Here is a 22,262-nt window from a genome sequence, read left to right as displayed (position 1 = left end):
AACTCCTAGACTTTTTGGTGATGCAGGAGGAGAAGAGGGGAACCATACCCATCGCAAGATGAAGTACTGCCCTTACTGGTAAAAGAAGCGTGCCGCTGCCCACATAGGTGGGAGAGCAAATGTGGCGATGAAGGGCACATCACAGTGATTAGTGAGTTGAACGGGAAAATTGTAAGCCTGTACGCAAGCAGGGTAATTCTTAAATGAAACCAGCAGTACATGAAATGCAGAGAATAAAAGAAAAAGCTCTGTTGCTAAAGGAAGCCCAAGTGTATTTTTTTGAACACAGTCATCCAAAAGTAGTTATTAAACTCTGCTGTTTCTGAATACACTTGGCCTTAAAATATTAACATGTGCTTTTTATTTTATGCCTCAGACTGCATGAAATGAATTAAATACACCCAAAATGGTATGAGCAATCTCTTAAGCACTAGCTAGTTTAACAGCTAATCTTCTGCCTTAGTATGAAAGGTAAAGGCTTAGGTTTTTCAATCATATGAGACATCATCCTACAGTTCATGTGTTAGGCATCTCTCCTGTCCACTGGCAACATTATTTGAGGCATACTTGTAACATTTTCAGTTAATCAAAAAATCAGAACCATAAGGACTTCAAATTTTTATACTTTACAAAGCTGGCAGTTTACTTTGTTTCCTTCAGTTTTATAAAGGTGAAATGTAGCGCTTTATGGGCAAAATGTAGCAATTTCTGGTACTGCTCAAACATGCTGACAGAACTTTGACATAGTATTTTTTTCTCCGCAGTAATTATTCAGGTAGGTTTGCACGTGCTCAGAATAATGACACACACATGAATAACTTGCTATACTTTGTGACTCACCAAGATGCCTTCGCAGAAATTATCTTGGTCATACTTCATGCACCAAACACCGTGGGGAGAACTTTTTGGTGGGGACAGTCAGTGGTGTTTTATTTTAACAGCAAAGAATATACATCTGAGTGAAAGGTTGTTTGATATCCCCCTTTCCCCAATCCTGTATAAATATTGTGGTTTAGTTGTGTTTGAACGGTGGAGTCAATGAGTGTCATCCTTTGTTTCAATCATAATAGCATCAGTTTGAAGTTGCTATTTCAAACCGAGATAGTCGGGCCTTTATTTTTCAAAGATGTTATTTCCTGAGACCCTTTATGCTGTGATCTTATAGACGGTCACTACTGGAGCTTCATTGTTAATTGTCTTTTAGGGGCACAAACATACAGTGTTTTCTTTCAAATTCAGGATGACTCTGTTTATTTACATTACTGAATGCGAACGAACAAGGAGGCATCCCCGGTGCTGCAGGGATGTGAGGAGGAGTGGGAGGAGGCACAGGCCCATCAGCCATACTGCACCCCGGAGCACCCACCAGACATCCGTGGGGGTCCCCCGGCGAGGGCTGCTCCAGCCCAGCACAGCCACCCCACTGCCCACGGCAGCAGCAGCAGCAGCAGCAGGAGGAGGAGGAGGAGGAGGAGGAGGAGGAGGAGGAGGAGGAGGAGGAGGAGGAGGAGGGACACGTGTGCCCCAAACATACGCAGGCAGAGGAGCTGAGCCAACATGCAGATGAGTGCGCAACGCATACTTGGACAGCACGACAGGGTTTTCACTCCTGTGTGTCCTCTCCCGTGGCGCAAGAGAAATTCTGGAGGACTAAGTCATAGCTGCTCCGGAGCGCTGGCTGCAATGCAGCTCGTCCACATACCTGCCGCCTCGCATTCCCTCTCTATGCTTTAAACCTCTACATTTTTAGGATCGTATTCCCCCTCTTTGTTGGCCCCAGTGAGAATATGGTGTGCAGAGACTCAGTGAAGCCCTTCCCTGGGATGCCCGGACCATCAGCTGCTGCCCTTCTCCTCCTCCCCATCTTTGCCAATGAACTCACAAATCAGCGTTGCAGCTGCTTGGATCAGAAATATAGGGCCAGATTATCCCCTCAAACAATGATCCATTGCTTTCAGTGCAAAATGTCAGGTACTTACATACTTTAAAAAAATCTAAGAGGTTCCTTTACCTTAGTTCACTACAAGAAGGTAACTCTCCAGCAAAATGAGACACCATTGCAGAGAAAGGCAATTAAAAAAAAAAACAGAAACAACCCCTCAGTACCCACTCGCAGTGTGGGTCCTCTTTCAAACAAGAAATTTGTGAGCAAGAAGGACTGAAAAAGTCTTATCTACTTGGTCTACCACAGAATCCCAGCACAATGACTTTTCAGCAATTTGATCTTTAGTCTTTATCCCTTTTCTTTCCTTTTCCCTTTCTAGCTGCTTCACTCTTGAGTACCACAGCTAGCTCTTCCTCACTTCTGCAGAAAAACAAAGCACCAGTAGGTCTGCAACAGCAACAAGAAAAAATATCGAAAGTTTGCAGCATGGTGCGGATACCATGATTATTCTTAAGTTTATGCAGAACTCCCTCTTTTGTCTCGATGGCTGACAGTATGCCAACACACACACACGCATAAAAACACAGGTAAGAGCTAAAGAAATTGTGAGGAGGATGGACAATTCCTGAAATAGAACAAAACACGCAGGCACACTAAAGAAGCAAACAAAACCAAAACAATTTTTTTCTTTGACTTTCTAGCTTAAAGATGTTACACTTTGAAAATGAGCAGTACAGTGTGATCACAGAATTACAGAGTAAGTCAGGCTGGAGAGGAGCATGGCAGGTCTCTATTCCAACCTTCTGCTGGGGTTGCTCGGGGCTTTGGCCAGTCAAGATCAGACACGCTCCATGGATGAAGCTTTTACTCGCACTGGGAACATTTAATTCCAAATATCCAGCTGGCATTTCCCCTGCTGCAACTGTGCACCTCTGGAAGAGTCTGGCTCTTTCTTTGCTATAACCTCCCATTAAGTAGTTGAAAATAACAATGAGATTCCCCATTAGCCTGCCCTTCTCCAAACTAATGAAACCCAGCTCCCTCCGCCCCTCCTCGTACATCATGTGCTCCAGCCCGCTAAGCATGTACCACTTCTAATGGAGCAATAGTGTATTTCTATGCTAAGTATTATTTAATGACATTAAATACTCTTATCTAAGAAGACTTACTTTAAAATAAGAAATTTTAATAGAGCAAAATATGGCCAGGTTAATAATTTTGCTCTGGATCCCAGAACATTAATTTAGCAAGGAATAAATAACTCCCAGCCTTTTATCTTATCTTTTTGACAGATGTTTCCCCTATATAAAGGGTGGCATAATTGTTTTTGTCAGTGTTATAATTAAAATTGCTATGCAGCTGACATACAGTTTTTAATGGTTTCCCTTAGGATTATAACAGATGTTGCCTTATTAGATCAGGACTCTCCTGAAGTAAGAAAGGTCATTGGCATAATCAAGACACTTCTTGCGGTCTCTCAAAGTAGACTGTCACAATTTGCCTGGCGACATTTGACCCTAAGGAATGAAATATATCCCACTTTTCTAAGGAGAAAGTTTTCTGAAGAATTTGAAAGAAATACTAGAGAATCTTACTCTGGGGTAACAAGCTGTATGGTCCAGCTTTTGCTGCGGCCAGAAATAGCTGTAAAATATAGGAGGAGGGAGCCCTGACAACTGCAGCACCATCAGCCAAAGAAACTATGGCTTTTTAATGGCAAAAAATAATCACAGCTTAGACACTTGGTAAAGGGTAAGTTGAAATCTGGTGAGAAGTAGCAGTTATTGGGCTCCTATTACAAGAAAAGTTACAACCATATGACACAAGTGTTAATTTGAAATGGGAGTTAGTTTAAATAAAGCAAGGTGTAATAGCAAGCTTAAAGAACAGCTTTCTAAGTGCAGTTTAGGTCCCTGGTGTTCACTGAAAATCTAGAGAAGTCGAGGGTGGAAGCAACAAGAGACTGTAGCTCCAGCTTGTTTTCTCCTCACAGCCCAGTGATTTACCGCTCCCGAGGCCGGCACCTGTATCCTGCGAGGTGGGTGCTGCGGGACGCAGGCTGCCGGGCAGGTCCCCTGGGCACCCACGGCAGGACAGCTGCCGGACGGACACACCGCGGCTTCTTCCCAACCGGAGCGTGGAGCGTGATGGCCGCCACACAGAGAGGTCTCACGCCAACGCACCGTCGGGACACAGCTCCAGCGGGCAGCCAGACCGGGAGCTGGGGATCGCGCGTGGATCCCCCCTGCCGGGTGCACCCAAAGTGTTTAACACGACATAAAAGAAGTCAGTCATCGGTAATGTGGCAAGAGAGGGAATTTAGGTGGCTCCAACGAGTGCGGAGCAAAGTAAAGCAGCCCACACCTCCTGTCTGCCTGTCCACCCAGTCTCTCCAACCTCTTGGGAGGAGCTGGCTTTGACAAAATAACAGAAAGTTACTTTGTGTTTTGGTGGCATAGAGCTCCTTGCAACTTTCCCAGGGCTACCAAATTTTTTCAAGGTCTGCTGGCTCTGTTTTACCGACTGCGGCGCTTGGGTCTGCAACTCGCAAGATGAAACTGTCAGTACAGCTTTCCCATTGCATCTTCTAGTTTACCTTAAGAACTCCCCAAAATAATCGTAGAAGATGCAACATGACATAACTGCGGAATTTCCACAGTAGCAAGTGTCATAGTTTACTTATGAAAAGAGACTATTTATACAGATGCTTGGGGTTTGTGGGTTAATTCTCCTAATCTTATCTATCTCGAGGATACGTATTAATTAAAAAATAAGCGTGGAAAACGTCCAGCATGAATTATCTCCTGTATAGCCGGGAGGGGGGGGGGGGGAGGGAAAAAATAAAAAATCTGTCTCTCTGAAGGAGCTGAACCTGTCTTTTCCTCTCCCCCTGCCCAGGAGGAGGAGGAGGAGGCCGGGGACTCGTCCGGTACCAGCGCAGGCAGCGGCTCGGCCCCCGCCGCGACGACGACGACGACGGCAACAACCGGGTCGGCGGCGGCAGCGGCGAGAGGGGCCGGGCCTGCGGGGAGGCGGGTCCCGCCGCCGCCGCCACCTCCTCCCCCCGCCGGCTGAAGAGCGCCTGCGAGGGCGGGCGGTGCGGCACAGCACGGCACGGCTCGGCTCGGTTCAGCGCGGCTCGGCTCGGCTCGGCGGCGCCCACGCACCCGCCGCCAGGCACCCGCCTTCCCTCCCTCCTCCCGCCCCCCTTCCTCCTCCTCCTCCTCCGGGACTCTGCGCTGGGATCAGCCCGCCGCCGCCGCCGCTGTTGTTGTTGGCCGGCTCTGCCACATCGAGGATATTTTGGCTCCCGGAGAGGCAGCGGCGCCTTTTTCCTTTGGACTCTGCGTGTGCGGTGCCGCCGCCGAGGGACGCAGAGGAGCGGGCGAGCGCCGGCCTCGGGGGCCAGGTGAGGCGGGGGCGGCCGCGGGGAGAGGCGGGGGGCGGCTCGCCGGCACGCCCCGGGGACCGGGGGGGGCTCAGCGGCCGCCCGGAGAAACCGGGCATGGCCCCCGGGATGGAGGCGCGGCCGGGCCCCGTCAGCGACCTCCCCCGCGGGGGGAGCCGCTGCCGGGGGAGCGGGCAGAGCCGGCGGGCGAAGGGGGCGGCGGCGGCCGCCGGGCCCCCGCGGGGCGAAGGCCGGGGGCCGGGGCCGCCGCGGTGAGGAGGCTGGGCGCCCGGCGGGAAGGGGTTAATGGGCAGCGCGCACTCTGGATTTGGTTAGTACTTTAAAGGGACTTCGGAGACGTTGGGCTGTATGATCTCCCCGTCTAACTTTTATGTGGGCGAGTGTGTCATGTGTGTGAGAAGTCACGCCGGCTCTCGGCTATCTCTCCCATCGGTGCTTGGGGAGCCCGAGAGCTGCGCGGGGGATCAGCGCTCCGAAGGCAGGCGGTTGTCTCTTAACCTACTGGTACGGATTTTTTTTCTTGCCTGAAAAATTTGCCATTTAAAAGCAAAACAACAACCAGACGTTCCCTCCTCCCCGCCAAAACCCCAAACAAACCTCAAACCAAAAAAAAAAACCCCAAACACAAAACCCCAGCGAAAAGCTGGTGGAGATCTGTCGTGCGTGCTAGGATGGTTTAGATCTCCTTGTGGGTGATTCCCAGCTGAATCCAGCTGTGGGCAAGCACCTGGCTATTGCTGAAAAGAAGCTGATCGGAATTCAGGAGTATTAGTTAATAAGTGCCTGATCCTGTTGACCCTGTTCTGGTTCACCCACTCAGCTATGCGGGGGTGTTGAAGAAGGTGTCCTGCCAGTTAAACCAATTATAGCTGGCAAGTAGCAGTCATCAGCATTAGTGGAGGAGTTGGAAGTGAGGCCCAGTCACACCGTGTGCCTGCCCTAGTGTCTTTTCTGAACTTAAACAGCAGCTTTCCAAGTCCAGCAGCAAGCCAGCTTTAACCCTTTATGTCGTGAAAAGCCGTATTGCCTTTTCGGCTCCGCTTGTCTTGCGATGCCTCTGTAAGGGTTTTGGATCTCGGGCTGGAAACTTGTACTGCAGATGGGGAGAAAGCTGAGGTACAGTGAGCAAAGGCTATAGAAATTCCCAACAAGATGAGAGATTTGGTTGGAGGAAGAAAACTGGAGTGTTACAAAACATGCTAAAGATCTTCGTGTGTTATTAGACCGGAGCTCGATGTCTAGTTTTTCATAAGCTGTGTAGTGCGCAGGCAAGGCCACAGAAAAAACGAGCAGCCTAGCATGGAGAAACAGTGACTTGGGTTGAGGAGCAATGCCATGTAACGAAGACTTTGTATAAACCTTTTGTTTTAGGACCCTAAACATTTCTAAAGAAACAAAAAAAACCCAGGAAGGAGAGAATCCCACTCCTTTTAGTCAACGGGGAAGTTCCTAACTGGATTCATGTAGAGGCCAGGATTGTACCTGAAAGTGTCGGAAATCTTATTTGTAGCCCTAACTGGGGATCGGATCTAAACTTACTGAAACTATGTATAATGTTTTCACAAATACTTTCCCATTGGTCAGGCTTACAGCTGGTTATCCCTAGACACCAGCGCAGATTTCAAAGGCAAAACAGGGTGTTAGAAATTGCCATTTACTTTTTTAAAAGCCCAGCCGAATGCAAGGATAAACAGTTGTTTAAACTGTGGCAAATTTAACGAAAAGATTAGGATGCTTGTTGAGTGAGACTCATGCTGTGTAAAATTCTTTGCCGCTCAACGAGATGTGTAATTTAGATCAAATGTTTGTACATGCTATTTGAGGTAAAAACCATCATTCAGTAGATTGCACTTTTGGGTAACATTAATGAAGTGTAGGTCGAATATTCCTTTTGTAGTCAGTTGATTTATTTCATTTCAGTGATAAGTCCCATACATCTGATAAGAGTGAACTCAAAATGGGCCTTTCAGGTTAAGGATTCTGGATTTTTAAGTGACCCACTATATAAGAGGATGAAAGCATTACTTGTCTTTGTCTGTTGGATGTTTTTATTTTCCTCTTTGCTTATATGGACGGCTTTTGAATGTGTTGTCAGTTTAACAGGCTGGGCCTATTTTGTGAAATTCCTAATTTGCCATCTTTTTCTGAGTTTAAGATTGTGGTTTGATTTCTCTTTGTGTTAACACGCCTAAAAAGAGAGCTTGCTTGTAATAAGTGACCACAGTTTTGTGGAAATATTGATAACATCCTATGTGACTATTTAAATACAAATGCCCATTTTCAGACAGTTTCTGTGGAGCAAGATAGTTTAGCCCAATGCTGTGAAAAAGGAGAAGGAAAATTGTTGAGAGACAGCTTGCCGCAGTGTAGTCTGGTAAGGTATCGTTCACCAACACCTGAATTACAGCATCAAAATAAACCTGAACAATGGCCATAAAACTGGCGTTATTACTTATGTTTGATCTCTCCCATAGGTCAGTAAAAGCATATGAATCTTATCGCTCTTTTTCTTAAGTGATATATAGGAGAACAAGTTATACAGGCCTCACACAACCCTGTTCCTGGTAATATAGGCAACATAATATAGCTTTGCCTTCAATAGCAGGTACACATTGATGGTGGTCCCATTATCAACTCTTTAAAAAGGGTATTATACTGCATAAACCCTTTTCAATTAAAACTTAGGCCCTCTAGAGCTTTTTAGATATGCTAATCCTATGTTTACAAAATGTGCAAGATAAAATGCTTTGGAAATGCTTTATCTAGTAAAGGATGCAGATTGCCAGTACCGAGTATTGGCTTCAATGATTATTCGTAAAAGGGTGAAAGGGGTGAATGTTAGTACGTGAAGGTGTATCGCGGTGAGCACTCTGTCACTTCTCTTCCTTCTTTTGAAAGCCAAAGTCCAAAGTGAATCGTGGCATGTGAGCAGGAATGTAATAAGCAAAAATAACACAAAAATGAATGTTTAAGATAATGGGTGAAAGTTGGAAAATATCTCAAAGGGATAGGTACTTGGTGGACAAAGGACTTCTGCAGGCTTTTCAGACTAGCAGAGTGAGGTACTAAAAGCCCTTTCGTGGGGTATCAGAAGCTAGCCATCCTCTTGTTTGCTCATTTCATAAGACTTTAACAACAGTGATGCCTGGGAAAGGTCTTCCACTTAAAAAGCTGCTTAAGCAAGACGGGAATTGTGCCCTGTGTGGTCGGGATGTAAGCAATGAGAAGGAAAAGCTTTCCCTGTATCTCGTTGCGAGAGCTGTTCTGTAGTCTGTGCTGAAGCAGTGAGATACGCCTGTTAACATGCTTGCTTCCTCGGTAGCAACATTTTTCATGTGACCCCTCTCGTTTTTCAGATGAGTGATTTTGGGATCAGGAACATGGATCAAGTAGCTCCTGTGTCTAACATGTACAGAGGAATGCTCAAGGTGAGTACTCTTGAGTACTTCTAAACCCAACTGGGGCATCTCCCAGCTAATGCATTTATTGTGTTCTTATTAATGCTAGTGCAGGAATTGTATAACCGTGCCAAGGTGAACACAGATATTCGGGTTTTAATTGCTTGTTTGTAACCTCTAATCTTCTTCTAGAGTATTCCCACTAAGTTCAGTAGAGGTGTGAAAAGCAGAACTGAAATAGGAAGATGTAAATCTTGCACCCCGACTCTCTCCCCCAAGGAGGCTCTCTCCCTCCATCCCCCAAATCCTAAGAATTTGAAAATAGAAGGTAGACAAGAACTGAGCTCAAATTCATTGGAGTTGGTGGAACTTTTGCCTAAATAAAGGTTACAGGATTGACAGTAGGGCTGGTCTTTATAACTTTAACTTGATGAGACTGGCAGAGGGCTGTTCTGATATGACTGGTTAGGTCTGATTAATTCAAGAGCATTGTATGAAAAAAAAGTAGGTTATTCACTTACTACGTGCAACTATGTTACATGGAAGTCCAATACACTGTAAGAAACCAAATGTAGTTATTAAATACATTTTATCTTTATATAGACTGTGTCTGTTATCTTGTTTTGAAAGGAACTTAAAACCAAGGACAAATAAGAAGCAGACTATCAAGGCTCAGTCTTTAAGGGCTTCCCACCTCCCCATTTGTGCAAATTGCTTTTTAATCCCAGTATCAATTTTTTACGCAGCACTGATTAATGTAAACCAAATAAAGGTTAGGAAGATGCTTTCTGCTCTCACTAACTTTGAGGAACATCCATGTTTTGAAGAATCAGTTAGTGAGACTCTGATATGCTAACTTCTCTGATGTTTTATGTCCCCTATTAGCTTTCTCTCCTCCCTACAACAACAACAAAATCCACAAGAGATCCCCCAACTTAACAGCTGTGTGCTCTGTAACACAGTCAGTTATTCAATATTCAGTTGTCATATAATTAAGTCAAAATAGAGACCTGTATTCTACTATTTTGTAGCTGGTCATATTTTTTTTAATTTTGTTTTTTAATAATTACTCTTGAATATGTTGAAAAGCCAAATAAAATGGTTGCATAACTGATAGGGCAAGCAGAATTTATGCTACATTGGGTTTTTCCCCTTTTACTACTATTAAATCAAGAACCTGCTTAAACATTAATTTTCTCCTTTTTGAAATATGAAACTAGCACAGTATGGATTTTACTCGTTCACATGCCACAGCATTTTTTCCAGTGACTCAGGATAGGGGTCAGCTATTTACACAAAACACAGGAGTTTCCAGATTGTGTTGAAAGAACTTGCCCTTTCTTTTAGGTACTAGCGATGAGTCAGTGCTTTTATCTAGTAATGTATGAAGAATCTTTTACTAGCAGATTTGGCAGTTGTTATTAACTTGTTTCATTCAGATGTAAGCCTCTTCATGTGTTGGCTTTGACTCTAGTTGTGGGGGGGGTACCTGAACCAACCATACACAATTTGTCTCTGCTGGCCAGTGCTCAGTGGAAATTTCTGAATCCAGTTAACCGGGGCATGATATTGTTTACTTTACCAGCTTTTTCTTCTGTGGGGTGTGTGCTTTCATAATGTACCAGGATGCATTGCAGCTTGTTATAAAAAGACAACTAAAAAATTATGGTTCCTTGTTTCTACTAGGGTTAATGTAATTTGGGGAGATTGGGAAGGAGATGACACACAAGGCACCTGGTGCAAAAAGCCACTTGAAACTTTGTGGTGACATAAAAAGGAAAGTTAGGGAACGTGAGGAAATATTAATACTCATTCGCTATTCCAGAAACATAGTTCAGGTTGCTTTTGCATCACACATGAATAATGCCCTGAAAAATCTTTGACTTGTCCTCAACTAAATCCTCTAGCTTGGCATAAGCTGGCAGACCAGTGAATGCTTAAAACAAATAAGCACTTGCAAGTTGCCTTTGTCTCCAGCTCCCTGAATTGCAGTAGTTGCCATGAGCAAGCTGTAGCTTTCCAGAACAATGTTCTATCCTCAGGTGCTTTTAAAAATCTCAGTGGCAACTTTTATCCATCCGTGCCTCTAGATATTACAGATACGATTTCCTTGTGACTAACGGGCAAGTTGCATAACTTGTTTTTAAAGTTATTTCTTCCTCTGTTAGCCCCCCAAAGACTAATGTGGCTGGGGGAATCTAGTAAAAGTACTAGTATTTCTAGCATACACAATTGACACAAGTTAAGTTTGAAAGAAGTTAGCTTTTCAAAATATAACAATATTAATAGAATGTTGACAATATATCAGTAGAATCCACCTTTATCTAGAATACTTTTATCATTCCTGTTTATCCCTTGCTGTGTAATGAAACTGGCAGAGTTTCAGTGAGCGTCTGAGTACTTCAAAGACTGCAAAATGTGGTAACTGGCAAATCCAGTAACTCAGAAGTGTAAAAGTCACAGCAAAGGAGTAACATCTTTCCTCAAGTCCTCTAAAGCTGGCTGTGTAGCTTCAAGTTATGTGGCTCAGATTAAACTTTTCCTTTTCAAAAAAAAAAAAAAAAGCTGCATAAATTGACTGTAGGTCTTGCACTGGCAGTTGCTTTTCCATAATTTACTGATCCTTTCTCTGCCATCAAGTACTCAAGTGGATAGTTGATTTAAAGGGTTAAGGAAATAAGGAATTCTTTAAAATATACCTGGAAATAAATATATGTTTATTTATACACACACACGTGCATTCTCTATTGTTAAGAGCCTCAATTACAGGAAAACTAAGAATATCCTTACTTGGCTTTACTGTAACCTGCAGAACATGCCACCCACCTAGCACTGTGGTCTGAATGTTAGCTGTTTTGTATTCCTGTACAAGAAGCTATGCTATCATTGTGTTTATATTTCAAAGGCACAAGTTAGCTGATTCAAGACAGTGGTTGTGCATGATCTCCAAATCTAGGAAATCTAACCCAGCCACTTCCTAGCAATGAAGTTGACAGCGCTCTAGCAAAATGCTCACATTGGTTTTTATTTATTCTGTTGCTTTGCAGCGTCAACCAGCATTTGATACCTTTGATAGCTCGAACTCTCTCTTTGCTGGATATTTTTTGTCACTAAATGAAGATCAAACACTTCAAGAAGTGCCAACGGGATTTGATTCTACTTCTTATGGTAACTCTTCACTTTGTTACTTGGTCCAGTCAGCAGATCAGAAGTTTGTGGGGTCTGTCTAACACTTCATGGTTTTACTTTTAGAAGTGGAACATGGATTTCCCTAAAAAGAAGTGTTTTTGTAGACAGACTTCTGTGTACATGCTTGATTTTGCCCATGTGAGTTGCTTTGTGGATAGTTGCTGTTCTCTGTACTGAAAAGGAATGGGAACTGGGATTCAGTAGCCTAATAGACTGACTGTCCATGGAAGAAGCCTTAATAGGTATTAAAGCAGAGCTAAGAGAGTTTAAAAAACTTAAAAAAAAAAAAAATTATGTGTTTTTAAACTTGCAACATCTCAACCATAATTAAAATGTGAGTATTCTGCAAGCTCCTTTCTTGATCCTCTGCTGTTAAATCCCAGTATGTTTACTCCATACCTTAAAAAACAGGGTTGGGGATGTTTACAGTTTGGGGTTGGTTTTTTTCCTCTTTTCTTTTTTCTTTTTTTTTCTTTTTTATATGTAGGCCAGTACCTACCAAGACTTCTCTATAAACCCTTGCCTAAGATCCCTGAGAAAACACGGAGTTTTGTCCAAAATGTAGATGTTTTACCAGATGCTGCCTTTATCTCCCCTTAGGGGGAAAAAAACCCAACAAAACCTCAAACCTCTGAAAACCACCAGTCCTTTGTTCTAATGTGATTCTAATCAGTCACCCTCTCTGGTCAGCAAAGCAAGTCCTAGCAGATGCTGAGGATGGGTGTGGTAAAAACAGAAGTTAAGCACAGGCTGGTAATGAGCTCCACTTGCTGGGTCAAGTGGAGCCTGTAGATAGTCTAGGAGAACGAGAAGAGCCACACAGCTTCATGAACTGCCAAGTTCATCGCTTTTATATACCCTGGCACCGTTATATGCCTCTTTTCAAATGCTACCTGTGTGTGAGTTCTCAGAAGCTCTCAAATGTCCAGGGATGCATAGCAAGTTGGTTAAGTTGTCTTCAAATTGCCTCTAGCTTAATGACACCAATCACAAAAAAAAAAAATCAGTAAAAGGTTTCCTAATTTGAAACATTTAGGAATTGTGGTTGGCTTTCTTCAACTTAGAAGTTCTTTCAGAGTAAAATAAGGCATCTTCTGGTGAAGATTGCCCAATAAGAAGGACTGAGTGGAAGCCAAATTTGTCCTTAAAATGGAATCTACTTGCAAATTTAAAAATCAGTTAAGCAGATTAGTAATTTATACTGGCATAGGATGGTGCTGACTTTGGATTTTGTTGCATTATTTAGGCACTGGGTACCAGCTTACCAGGCACAATTTTTTTTGTTCTGATGGTAGTATAATCTATTGCACCACGTACTTGGGTGATTGAGATGCATGGAAAGGTCTGAAATACAGTCCATTGGAAAGCAGTGTTAAACAGTGCAAGTTAGCTCTTCACAACCCTACTATCAATTACTTTAGGTCTCAGACGAAATGAAGGCTGTCTGGAGTTATAAGGAAGCTTGAGGTCAAGCTATAGGTGACTAAATAGGAATAAGAAGTCTCATATTTCCTTTACTGTTACTTTTTTTTTTTAAGTTTCTCTGCAGCAAAGGCACTTTATGTAACTACTAAGAGTAAATGAGGATCTATATCATGGAAAGCTGCAAACCTTTAACTTACTGTGATGCAATTTTATCAAACCAGTAGCATAGAGATTTTAGTGTTGATATATTAAGTCTTTGATTTATTATATCAGAAAATGGATCTACAGTGTTTATTTCTGGTTTTAAAATACCTAGTTTGTAGCATCCTTTTCTTATTCTTCAAATAAAGCAGCAAAAACCTGTCATTCCTTTCACTGGCCTAAAAGTTAATGTAACTTCTCTTTCCCCTCCACCCCTTTTCTTTCTTGTAGAGTCGAACAACTGTGAATTGCCTCTGTTAACCCCGTGCAGTAAGGCTGTGATGAGTCAGGCCTTGAAAGATACTTTCAGTGGTTTCACAAAGGAACAGTGTCGGCTGGGTATCCCAAATAGTAAGTGTTTTCTATTTATAAGCTCTTTTTTTTTTTTTTTTTTTTAATGCTAAGGAGGAGGCTGAATAGCGGCTCTTACAAAAGAGAAAGAATGATGTCAGTAGGAAATACAAGAATGGATCCTATGTGAATCTGGCACAGCTTGACTTGGAAAGACCAGACTTGCTGGTATTAAAAATGGGTGCATGGAGAGCTCATGGTTTGGCAGCATAAGAGAGAATCAAGTAAAGCTGAGGACATCTCTGATTACAAGTGAATGCAGAAGGAAAATAGAGGACTGTGTTTTTGTTTTTGTTTTTAAATTCAAGAATACATTCATTCTGAATTCATTCAGAACAAAGTAACTTGGGTAAACAAATTTTTTCATCTGCTGCCTTCTAATGAAGATTATTTGACAAAGGTCAGGAGTTATCTCTAAATGCTGGATACTTTCTGTCTTGCAGATCCCTGGCTGTGGACTGAACAGCAAGTTTGCCAGTGGCTTTCATGGGCTACTAATGAGTTTAGCCTGGCAAATGTGAACTTCCATCAGTTTCTTATGAGTGGCCAAGACTTGTGCAACCTGGGCAAAGAGCGTTTCCTGGAACTGGCACCTGACTATGTGGGTGATATTCTGTGGGAACACCTGGAACAGATGATAAAAGGTAGTTACAAAGGCAGAAAGAGCTGTTCCCCCCAGAAACGGGACTCTTTCAACCCTTGTTTCACTATGAAGGGCTTTTATTACATATGAAAACTCAAAATGAACTTTAAAACTTCATTAATAAAAGCATTATCAGAACCATTAATACATACTTGGTGTGCAAAGCACAGATGCTGATATCTGCAGAAATCATTCCATGTTCAGACTGAGTATCTGTTGCGGTCAGGCTTTATTTGGAATAATCATTGAAATAAATGAGATTAGGATAAAGCTACTGTAATACCCCATCTAAAAAAAAAAAAAATTAACCAAGAGTTGGACAAAATTTGTTCATTTATTATTACAAGTTTTTGTTCCTTTAATGTAGTGGTTTGAGGTAATTCAATGAATGAATGTAAAGAAGTCAAAGTCACCTAGAGGTGTCTCAGGTGAGCGCTGATGGTATTGCTAAAACCCGACATGCAGTGCCCTGTGAGTTCCATTGGGTTTGGAGTGTAGCATTCAGTAAATCCACTAAAGACATTACATTAAGGACTTGGACCTTAAAACGCACTGCAATTATTGTTGTTTCTAAGTTTTATGTTAAAATTCAGTTGGTATGATGGTTTTCAAGCCTATTGGAAGTTGGTTAGGTTTTTTGGTGTGGGTTTATTCAAGAGAGAGAATGCAATGCAGTGCGTTAGTAAAACTTATGTGAATGATGACCCCAAAATACTGAAGAGAGTCAGAAGCTTTTCATGGCATACAGGTCAGATCTTTAAAAGTATAAAACTAAATTTCCCCCCCCTCCTTTTTTTTTTTTTTTTTTTTTTTTTCCCCTCTTCTCCCCAGACAGCCAAGAGAAAACGCAAGATCAATATGTGGAGAACTCTCATCTCACCTCAGTTCCTCACTGGGTCAATAATAATTCCTTAAGTAAGTATTTTAAGAAACTTGACATTTTACATCTCTCAGTTTATTCTAAGTGTGTCACAGATCCCAGTTTAAAAACACAACCACCAGAATAATTACTGTGCTTGAGGAGAACACTTGACTTCAATTGCTACAGTCTTCTTTCCAAGTATTGTTTAATTGTCATCTAATTAATATTGGAAATCTTTTGAAGAGCAAAGGCTTTGAGAAAGTCATATTCCCTCTTGGTATGCCAAAGCCTACATCTGTGGAGCAGAATGACCAATCCCACCTCTAGCAAACAGAGTCAAAAACTAGCATCACTGGGGAGCAGCAAGAGTTACGTTTAGGCCTTTTTGAAGGCTGTGGAAGTGTAATAGAGCTTTTGAAAGTGTGTGGGATGCAGTGCTACCTCCCTCTGTTTGATTGACTGGTGTTGTATTTCATTCTCCCACAGTCAATCTCCAGCTCAACCGTATTACACCACTTAATGATGAGGGCCTTACTCAAAACCACTTAAGCTTCTCCAGCTTTTTCTGTAGCCCTGTAGTTTCCTTGAAGAACAAACAATAGACATATTTGTGGTCGGCACGTTATAGAGGGAGATTTACAGGATCTGATTTAAAGCCCGTTAGATGGGGATCTTCTCACTGATTTCGGTAGCCTTTCTAGTAGGTCTATAGCATCTATCACCCTTAGCTGGATTTTCATGGGAAAATTACTTCTTGGTGGCACAACTGTAGTGAGGTGCTGGAGGTGTATTAGTCTGTTTAAGGGTCTGCAGGGAAAATCATCTAATGAATTCTTTTATTTCTTTTTTCAGCTGTTAATGTAGATCAGAACTCCTATGGCATGCAAATGCCTGGATACCCTAAAGCCCTCAGTTATCCCAAACCCAGTCTCCTGACTGATATCTGCCAGACTTCCACAGGACCAAACCTCCTCAATCCAGAACCAGAGTTCTCATTGTTCCCTAAAACCCAAGCAGATGCTGTTGGTGTGAACTACTGTGCAGTAAATCAAGATTTCCCAAGAAGCAATCTGAACTTGCTGATAGATAATTCTGGTGAGTCATCATCTGCATAATAACCATGGGTCCAAGGCCATATTTTGTATGTCTTTTCCTTCATTGCATAATTTATATATACAAGCTAGACTGAGGGGGAGGAAAATAAACAACACTTTTCTCTTTTTTTATTTTTTTGTTTTATAAAGGTAAGCTTAGAGAACATGAATCTAGTGACAGTGGTGCAGAAAGTTACGAAAGCTCAGATTCGATGCTACAGTCCTGGAACAGCCAGTCATCACTAGTGGATTTACAGCGTGTGCCATCCTATGAGAGTTTTGAAGATGACTGTAGCCAGTCCTTGTGTCTGAGCAAACCTACAATGTCTTTCAAAGACTATATTCAAGAACGAAGCGATCCTGTAGAGCAAGGGAAACCAGTTATACCAGCAGCAATTCTAGCTGGCTTTACTGGTAAGTAGTGAAGCAAAATGGTCACTCCTCTTCTTATGCAACATCAATATTCTCTATAAACGTGTAGGATGGTGATAAAATTGTATACTTGTAATGTATGCCTTACAAGTTAGTCAGAGACCACTACTTGTGCAGAGTTTCAGTTTTAAATGTTACTAAAGAAAGCCTTATAGGATTGTCCATCTAAAGCAAGGACAGCAGATATGTCAGAACACGTAAAAATCAAGTGTACTTTTTGATCTGTTTGACAAAGAGGGAAACTTGGACAAAATCCCTCACACTCAGGAGTTTCTGCTGGTGTTGGCTTGCCGGTTAAAGACCTTGCTCCTGTACTCCTTGCTGAAATTGGTTTTTCCCCTAGAACATTGGCCAAGCCAAGGACAGCAGGACAAGCCCTGGAATTTGAAATGCAGCTGATGGGAGGTGGGAGTGAGGGCTAAGGGATCCACATCAAATGGGGAAGGATATAGCTTTTGTCAAATCCTGTGTTTCCATGAAAAAGCTGAATTGTTTTAATTTTAATGTGTTCAGGAGCAGATTTGTGTTATAGAGAAAAACCTTAGGTTATTTGATATTTAAAAAAAAAAAAAGGTAAATCAGAGTAAATGCAAGATCTATCCTGTGATATGAGTATGGTCACATACACTGGTTGTGGTAAGAGCTTGCAGAAGTACTAATTGTGGTTTTTCCCCGCCCTGTCTCTCTCCACAGGCAGTGGACCTATACAGCTATGGCAATTCCTTCTGGAGTTACTGACTGACAAGTCCTGTCAGTCATTCATTAGTTGGACAGGAGATGGATGGGAATTTAAACTTGCTGACCCAGATGAGGTATGTGGCTAATTGTGATGATCAAAAAGATTCAGGGTCTGATCTGCCATCTGTGGGCCTAGTCTTGAATATAAAGCATTTACATGATCAGACACTTGCTGAAATCTCTTAATCTGCAAATTCTTTATTGTATAGTCAGGATTGCTGTGGGATGTTCCCCCCTCTCCTCCCACCCAGGGATATCAGCATCTGCTTGTAGTTAGGGGAACACATTGTATAGCTTGAAACTTAAAGGTAGCATACAGAGTTAGTTCTTTTGACAGTATAATACTGTAGATTAGCTTACTGGATGTAGTTGAATCAACAATGCCTGGGATTGCACGAAGGCATGGGGAAAATACACTCTGCATATCACCATTCTTCTAGATACACAGCAAATATGGTAGTGCTGGTTTTTAAAACATTTTGGGAACTTACAGCTTTAGTCATTAAAAATAACTAGAATGCATTTTCATTCATTTTCTGTTACTGTTATCAGTAGGAAAATTATTGCATTAGGAGATGTCATAGAAAGTCCACTGAAGCCTTTATTAAAAAAAAACGGGGGGAATCATTAACTCCAAGGAACTTCATATAATTCAACTTCTATTTAAAGAGCAGTCCCATGCTGCTCAGTAGAAAATTAATGCTTAAATGGTGTTTTCCTGAGAGAGGAGACTGTATTTCAAGTAAACTTGACCTCCTTAAACACACTTTGGCCCATCCATTACAAATAGGTATTCTTTTCACTGATACTTTCTATCCCTTTCTCCTGAAGCTGTTGCCAATAATTGTCTCAGAGCATGTTCAGCTGAGGGATCAGTCACCAACTCCTCTCTTATCTGAATTTGGGACATCCAGAGCAAATAAATGCAGTTATTGAAACCTTGTCTCAGTCAGAGCATTTTATCAGCCACCGAGTAGAAGAACATGACTTGAATAAACACTTTGCATTTTGCTTTCTTTTTGGACTGACAGGTGGCACGGAGGTGGGGAAGGAGGAAAAACAAGCCAAAAATGAACTATGAGAAGCTCAGCCGAGGCCTACGCTACTATTATGACAAGAACATCATCCACAAGACTTCAGGGAAACGCTACGTGTATCGCTTCGTGTGCGACCTGCAGAACCTGCTGGGGTACACGGCGGAGGAGCTGCACGCGATGCTGGGGGTGCAGCCCGACACGGAGGACTGAGCCTGACGACGCGGTGCTGCAGGGGTGAAGAACACGTGTTGGGACTGTGTCTGGGGACCATCTGCAGTCAGTTCTTCTGGCTGTTTGGATGGGTGCAACTCTTGGGAAATAAGGACCTTAACTGATTTTGTAACCAGGGAGAGCTGGAAGGAAGTGGCCTTATTTCATCAGTGGCTTCGGGTGTTGCCATGTCGGGCACTTGAGCGGCGTGGAAGTCAGCAGACCCCAGCTCTGTCACGAAGACATGGAAATGCTCTCAGGTTAAGCATTTCGACCACCTGTACTGCCATGTAAAGAGTTTTGGCTACTTACACTGCCATTTAATAATGGGTTGGCTTTAAAACCAAAGGTTGGATGAGAAACGAGTGATGCAGCAGAACTATTGCTCAGATATTTTAAAATACCATCGTCCTTGCTTACATCTTACATCATGCAATTTATTTAAAAAAAAAAAACCACAAAAACAAACAAAAAAAAACCCACAACCAAAAAAACCCCAACCCCAAACTAATTTATTTTAAATGAGCAGTAAGGAGAATCGATATTAGTTTTGTTCTAAAGCACGTTTTATTATTATTATTACTACTCCAGAAATGTGCTGCATAGGTACATAAACACTCTGTGTCCAAAACCAGATGTAGCAACTGTTAACAAAAAATAAAAGACCCTTTAAAGAAGGGAAGGAAAATCATACCATTTCAACATTCAGTTTGTATATATTCTGTGATTCTTTTTGAAACTCTGTAATGTTGCTATTTAACAGATACTGTATAGTGTAAATTAAACTAATTGTATGTGTGTGTTTGAAATAGGATGAATGTAAACTTATCAAATGTTTTTTTTTTCATGTTTGTCTAGGATATACAACCTTCTGCAAATATTTAATTGGCCTGAGAGACAACATAAGTGCTCAGTATGCATGCATATGGTATGCCTATGATATGAAGGGGGGGGTGGGGAGGGAAGCTGGCTCAGTATTTGGCCGAGACTGAAGCTGGCAATTCTTTGTGCATTTTGGCATTTTTACAAGATACTAATGTTATATTCTGGGACATAAAAGGCCTGTTTGTGGTTTCTTCTGTAACTGAAAATGAAAATATTAATATGGATAAAATTACCTTTTTTTTCCTTTATAAATGGCATATGTTTTTCAACTTTTATGCATGTCCTTTTAAAAAAAATTTATATACAAGCCTTATTTTTTCAGTTGACTTGTGTCTTCTTCCTGCAGTTTATCCTGTATGATTAAAATATGAATTCTATTTTTGGAAATAACTGTGACTCCTTTTCAAAGATCAGGAGGGATTTATGTAGCAGCTATTTTTACTGCAAAAAAAAAAAAAAAGAAAAAAAAAGAAAAAAATCACTGGAAAAATGTACTTTGTAAGAAAGCTTTATTTTTTATCTGAGCTTGATGTACATTTAAATGTGTTGTACAGTGTGAGAGGTTTAAAAATATGAGTTTATTAAAACCTCTTGAACAAGAAAATGTGTGTGCTTTTTAATTTGCAAAGTTTCAGAGGAGCTCCTTTTTTGTTTATTTGTTGCTTCAACTCTTGTCCCTCCTTCCAGCACCACCCTGAAACCTCTGCAGGCTAAAAAACCCCAACAAACCAGCCAGACTTAGGGGGGTAGGGAGCTTGTTGGAGAAAATTCTGCAAGAGTGCATAGGCTGATGGTCTTAGACCAAGCTAAATGTATGCTGCAGACCTAGATGCAACTCAGCGGGTGCTGGCCCACAGACTGGTCTCACGCTAATGATAACGAGCGTGTAGAGAGCTACGATCCCCTGAGCTGAGCCAGAACTTGGCACAAAGAGGAAAAAACAACCTCTCAAACCAGCAAGCTTTCCTGGGCTTTGGTTAACACCCTTAAAAAGGTAGTGCTACATCTCACCTGCCTTTGAGCTGTGATCCTAATGAGGGGAGATGATACCTTATTTTGCAAGAAATAATGCTATGTTCTGTCGCAACGAATGTGGTTGGTTGGTTGGTTTTGGTTTTTCTTTTCCCCTGGGTGTCCTTCTCATGCCGTGGCTGCAGAGCCCTAATCGTCCTGGTGATCTGTACAAGTTTTATTCTCAATTTATTTTCCCTGAACACAGAACTGTTTCTTCATTTAGACTGAAAGCTTAGTTGCCTCTTGTGTGCATGATCAGTGTTAGCTTCAGCCTAGAGACTGTAGGGAAGTTGCTTATATTCCTCCCTCAGCAGAAAAAGAAATTTCGTGGTAGCAGAAGCAACAGAGTACACGGATAGATGCAACGCAGGCGAGTGTGTCTTCCAGAAGCAACACCTGCTATCCTGCACTGGATTGGGTCAACACAGCAGTCCAAGCTCTAACCCAATGTGACCCAGAAGACAATTATTAAAGGATATTTTGTCACAGCGCACACAGAAAACACCACTCTGTTTTCTCAGCCACCCAGCGTCAAAGAGGCGTTTGAAAGTAGTCTGGCTGAATTCTTCACCTTCTTTAGGATATGCCTCCCAGCTGCCAGCTTTCCTCGTGAGACAGCAATCAAAATAAAGTCTTGCAGTTGGCACCTACCCATGGTTGGCATGTCACCTCTAATAACAAAGTTCAACTTCAAAGCCTTCTTTGCTCTTTTTTTTTTAAATTAAAAAAAAAGGTAGAAACCCATCCTAAGTAAAACTGCACCTCCAGGTTGGGAAATCTGTGAGCCACAAACGCTCAATGTCCAGGAGGCTATTTTGGGAAACATCTGTCTACTGCACCCTGTTCTTATACCCGCTTTAGGTCTCAGCTGTCGGCTGCCATCAGGTAGAAGGTAGGAGCATGAGAGATGGGGCAGATGATGGATCACTTATCCCAGTACTATATCTCTACTCATGGGAGGAGGATCAAATAAACCTGGCCACTCTGCTGGTCCATTCCCACTGTGATTCCCCAGTACCCCCCACAATGTTCGACCTGGTGGAGGGGATACCCTGCCCATTTCTTTTACTACTGACTTAAAGACTTCTTGCCTTGCCCAACCTGTAAGGAAGCCCCCCTGGCTACTCTCTACTGACTTGTCCTCAAGCATTGGACACCAGCACTTCACCCAGGGGCTGAGGTAAGGGTACATCAAGGTTTTGCTCAGCAGCAAAACAAAGCTCTATTCTCAGTACCCTTCCTCATGGTACCTTAAGCTTTTTTGGCTTTTTTGGCAGTCACTGCACATTGAGCTGATGTTTTGAGAGACCTGTCAGTGATGACTCTGAGATCCATTTCTTGGTAACTACCATTTCTGAGTTTAGCATCACATGCACCCAGTTTGGGTTGTGTTTCCTTGGGTGTATTACCTTACGTTAATCTACACTGATGCTCATCTGCTACCTTTTTGTCCACTCACACCGTGTTGTGAGGTCCTCCTGGAGCTCCT

At 42.3% G+C, this 22,262-nt stretch overlaps 1 protein-coding gene across 1 annotated transcript; it reads left to right on the top strand.

Moving 5' to 3' along the window:
• Positions 1-5,006: 5,006 nt before the first annotated feature.
• Positions 5,007-20,237, top strand: ETS2 (ETS proto-oncogene 2, transcription factor). Its single transcript, XM_075033689.1, has 10 exons — positions 5,007-5,294; positions 8,651-8,722; positions 11,740-11,860; positions 13,739-13,858; positions 14,302-14,502; positions 15,333-15,416; positions 16,216-16,458; positions 16,608-16,871; positions 17,583-17,701; positions 18,659-20,237. Exons 2-10 carry the CDS (start codon positions 8,651-8,653, stop codon positions 18,872-18,874), a joined length of 1,440 nt encoding a protein of 479 aa, XP_074889790.1. The 5' UTR covers positions 5,007-5,294; the 3' UTR covers positions 18,875-20,237.
• The last annotated feature ends 2,025 nt before the right edge of the window (positions 20,238-22,262 follow it).

The sequence above is a fragment of the Buteo buteo genome, chromosome 8 (genome assembly GCF_964188355.1).
Source record: "Buteo buteo chromosome 8, bButBut1.hap1.1, whole genome shotgun sequence".
Lineage (NCBI taxonomy): Eukaryota > Metazoa > Chordata > Aves > Accipitriformes > Accipitridae > Buteo > Buteo buteo.
Note: the sequence above shows the minus strand (reverse complement) of the source record. Positions and strands in the feature narration are given on the sequence as shown.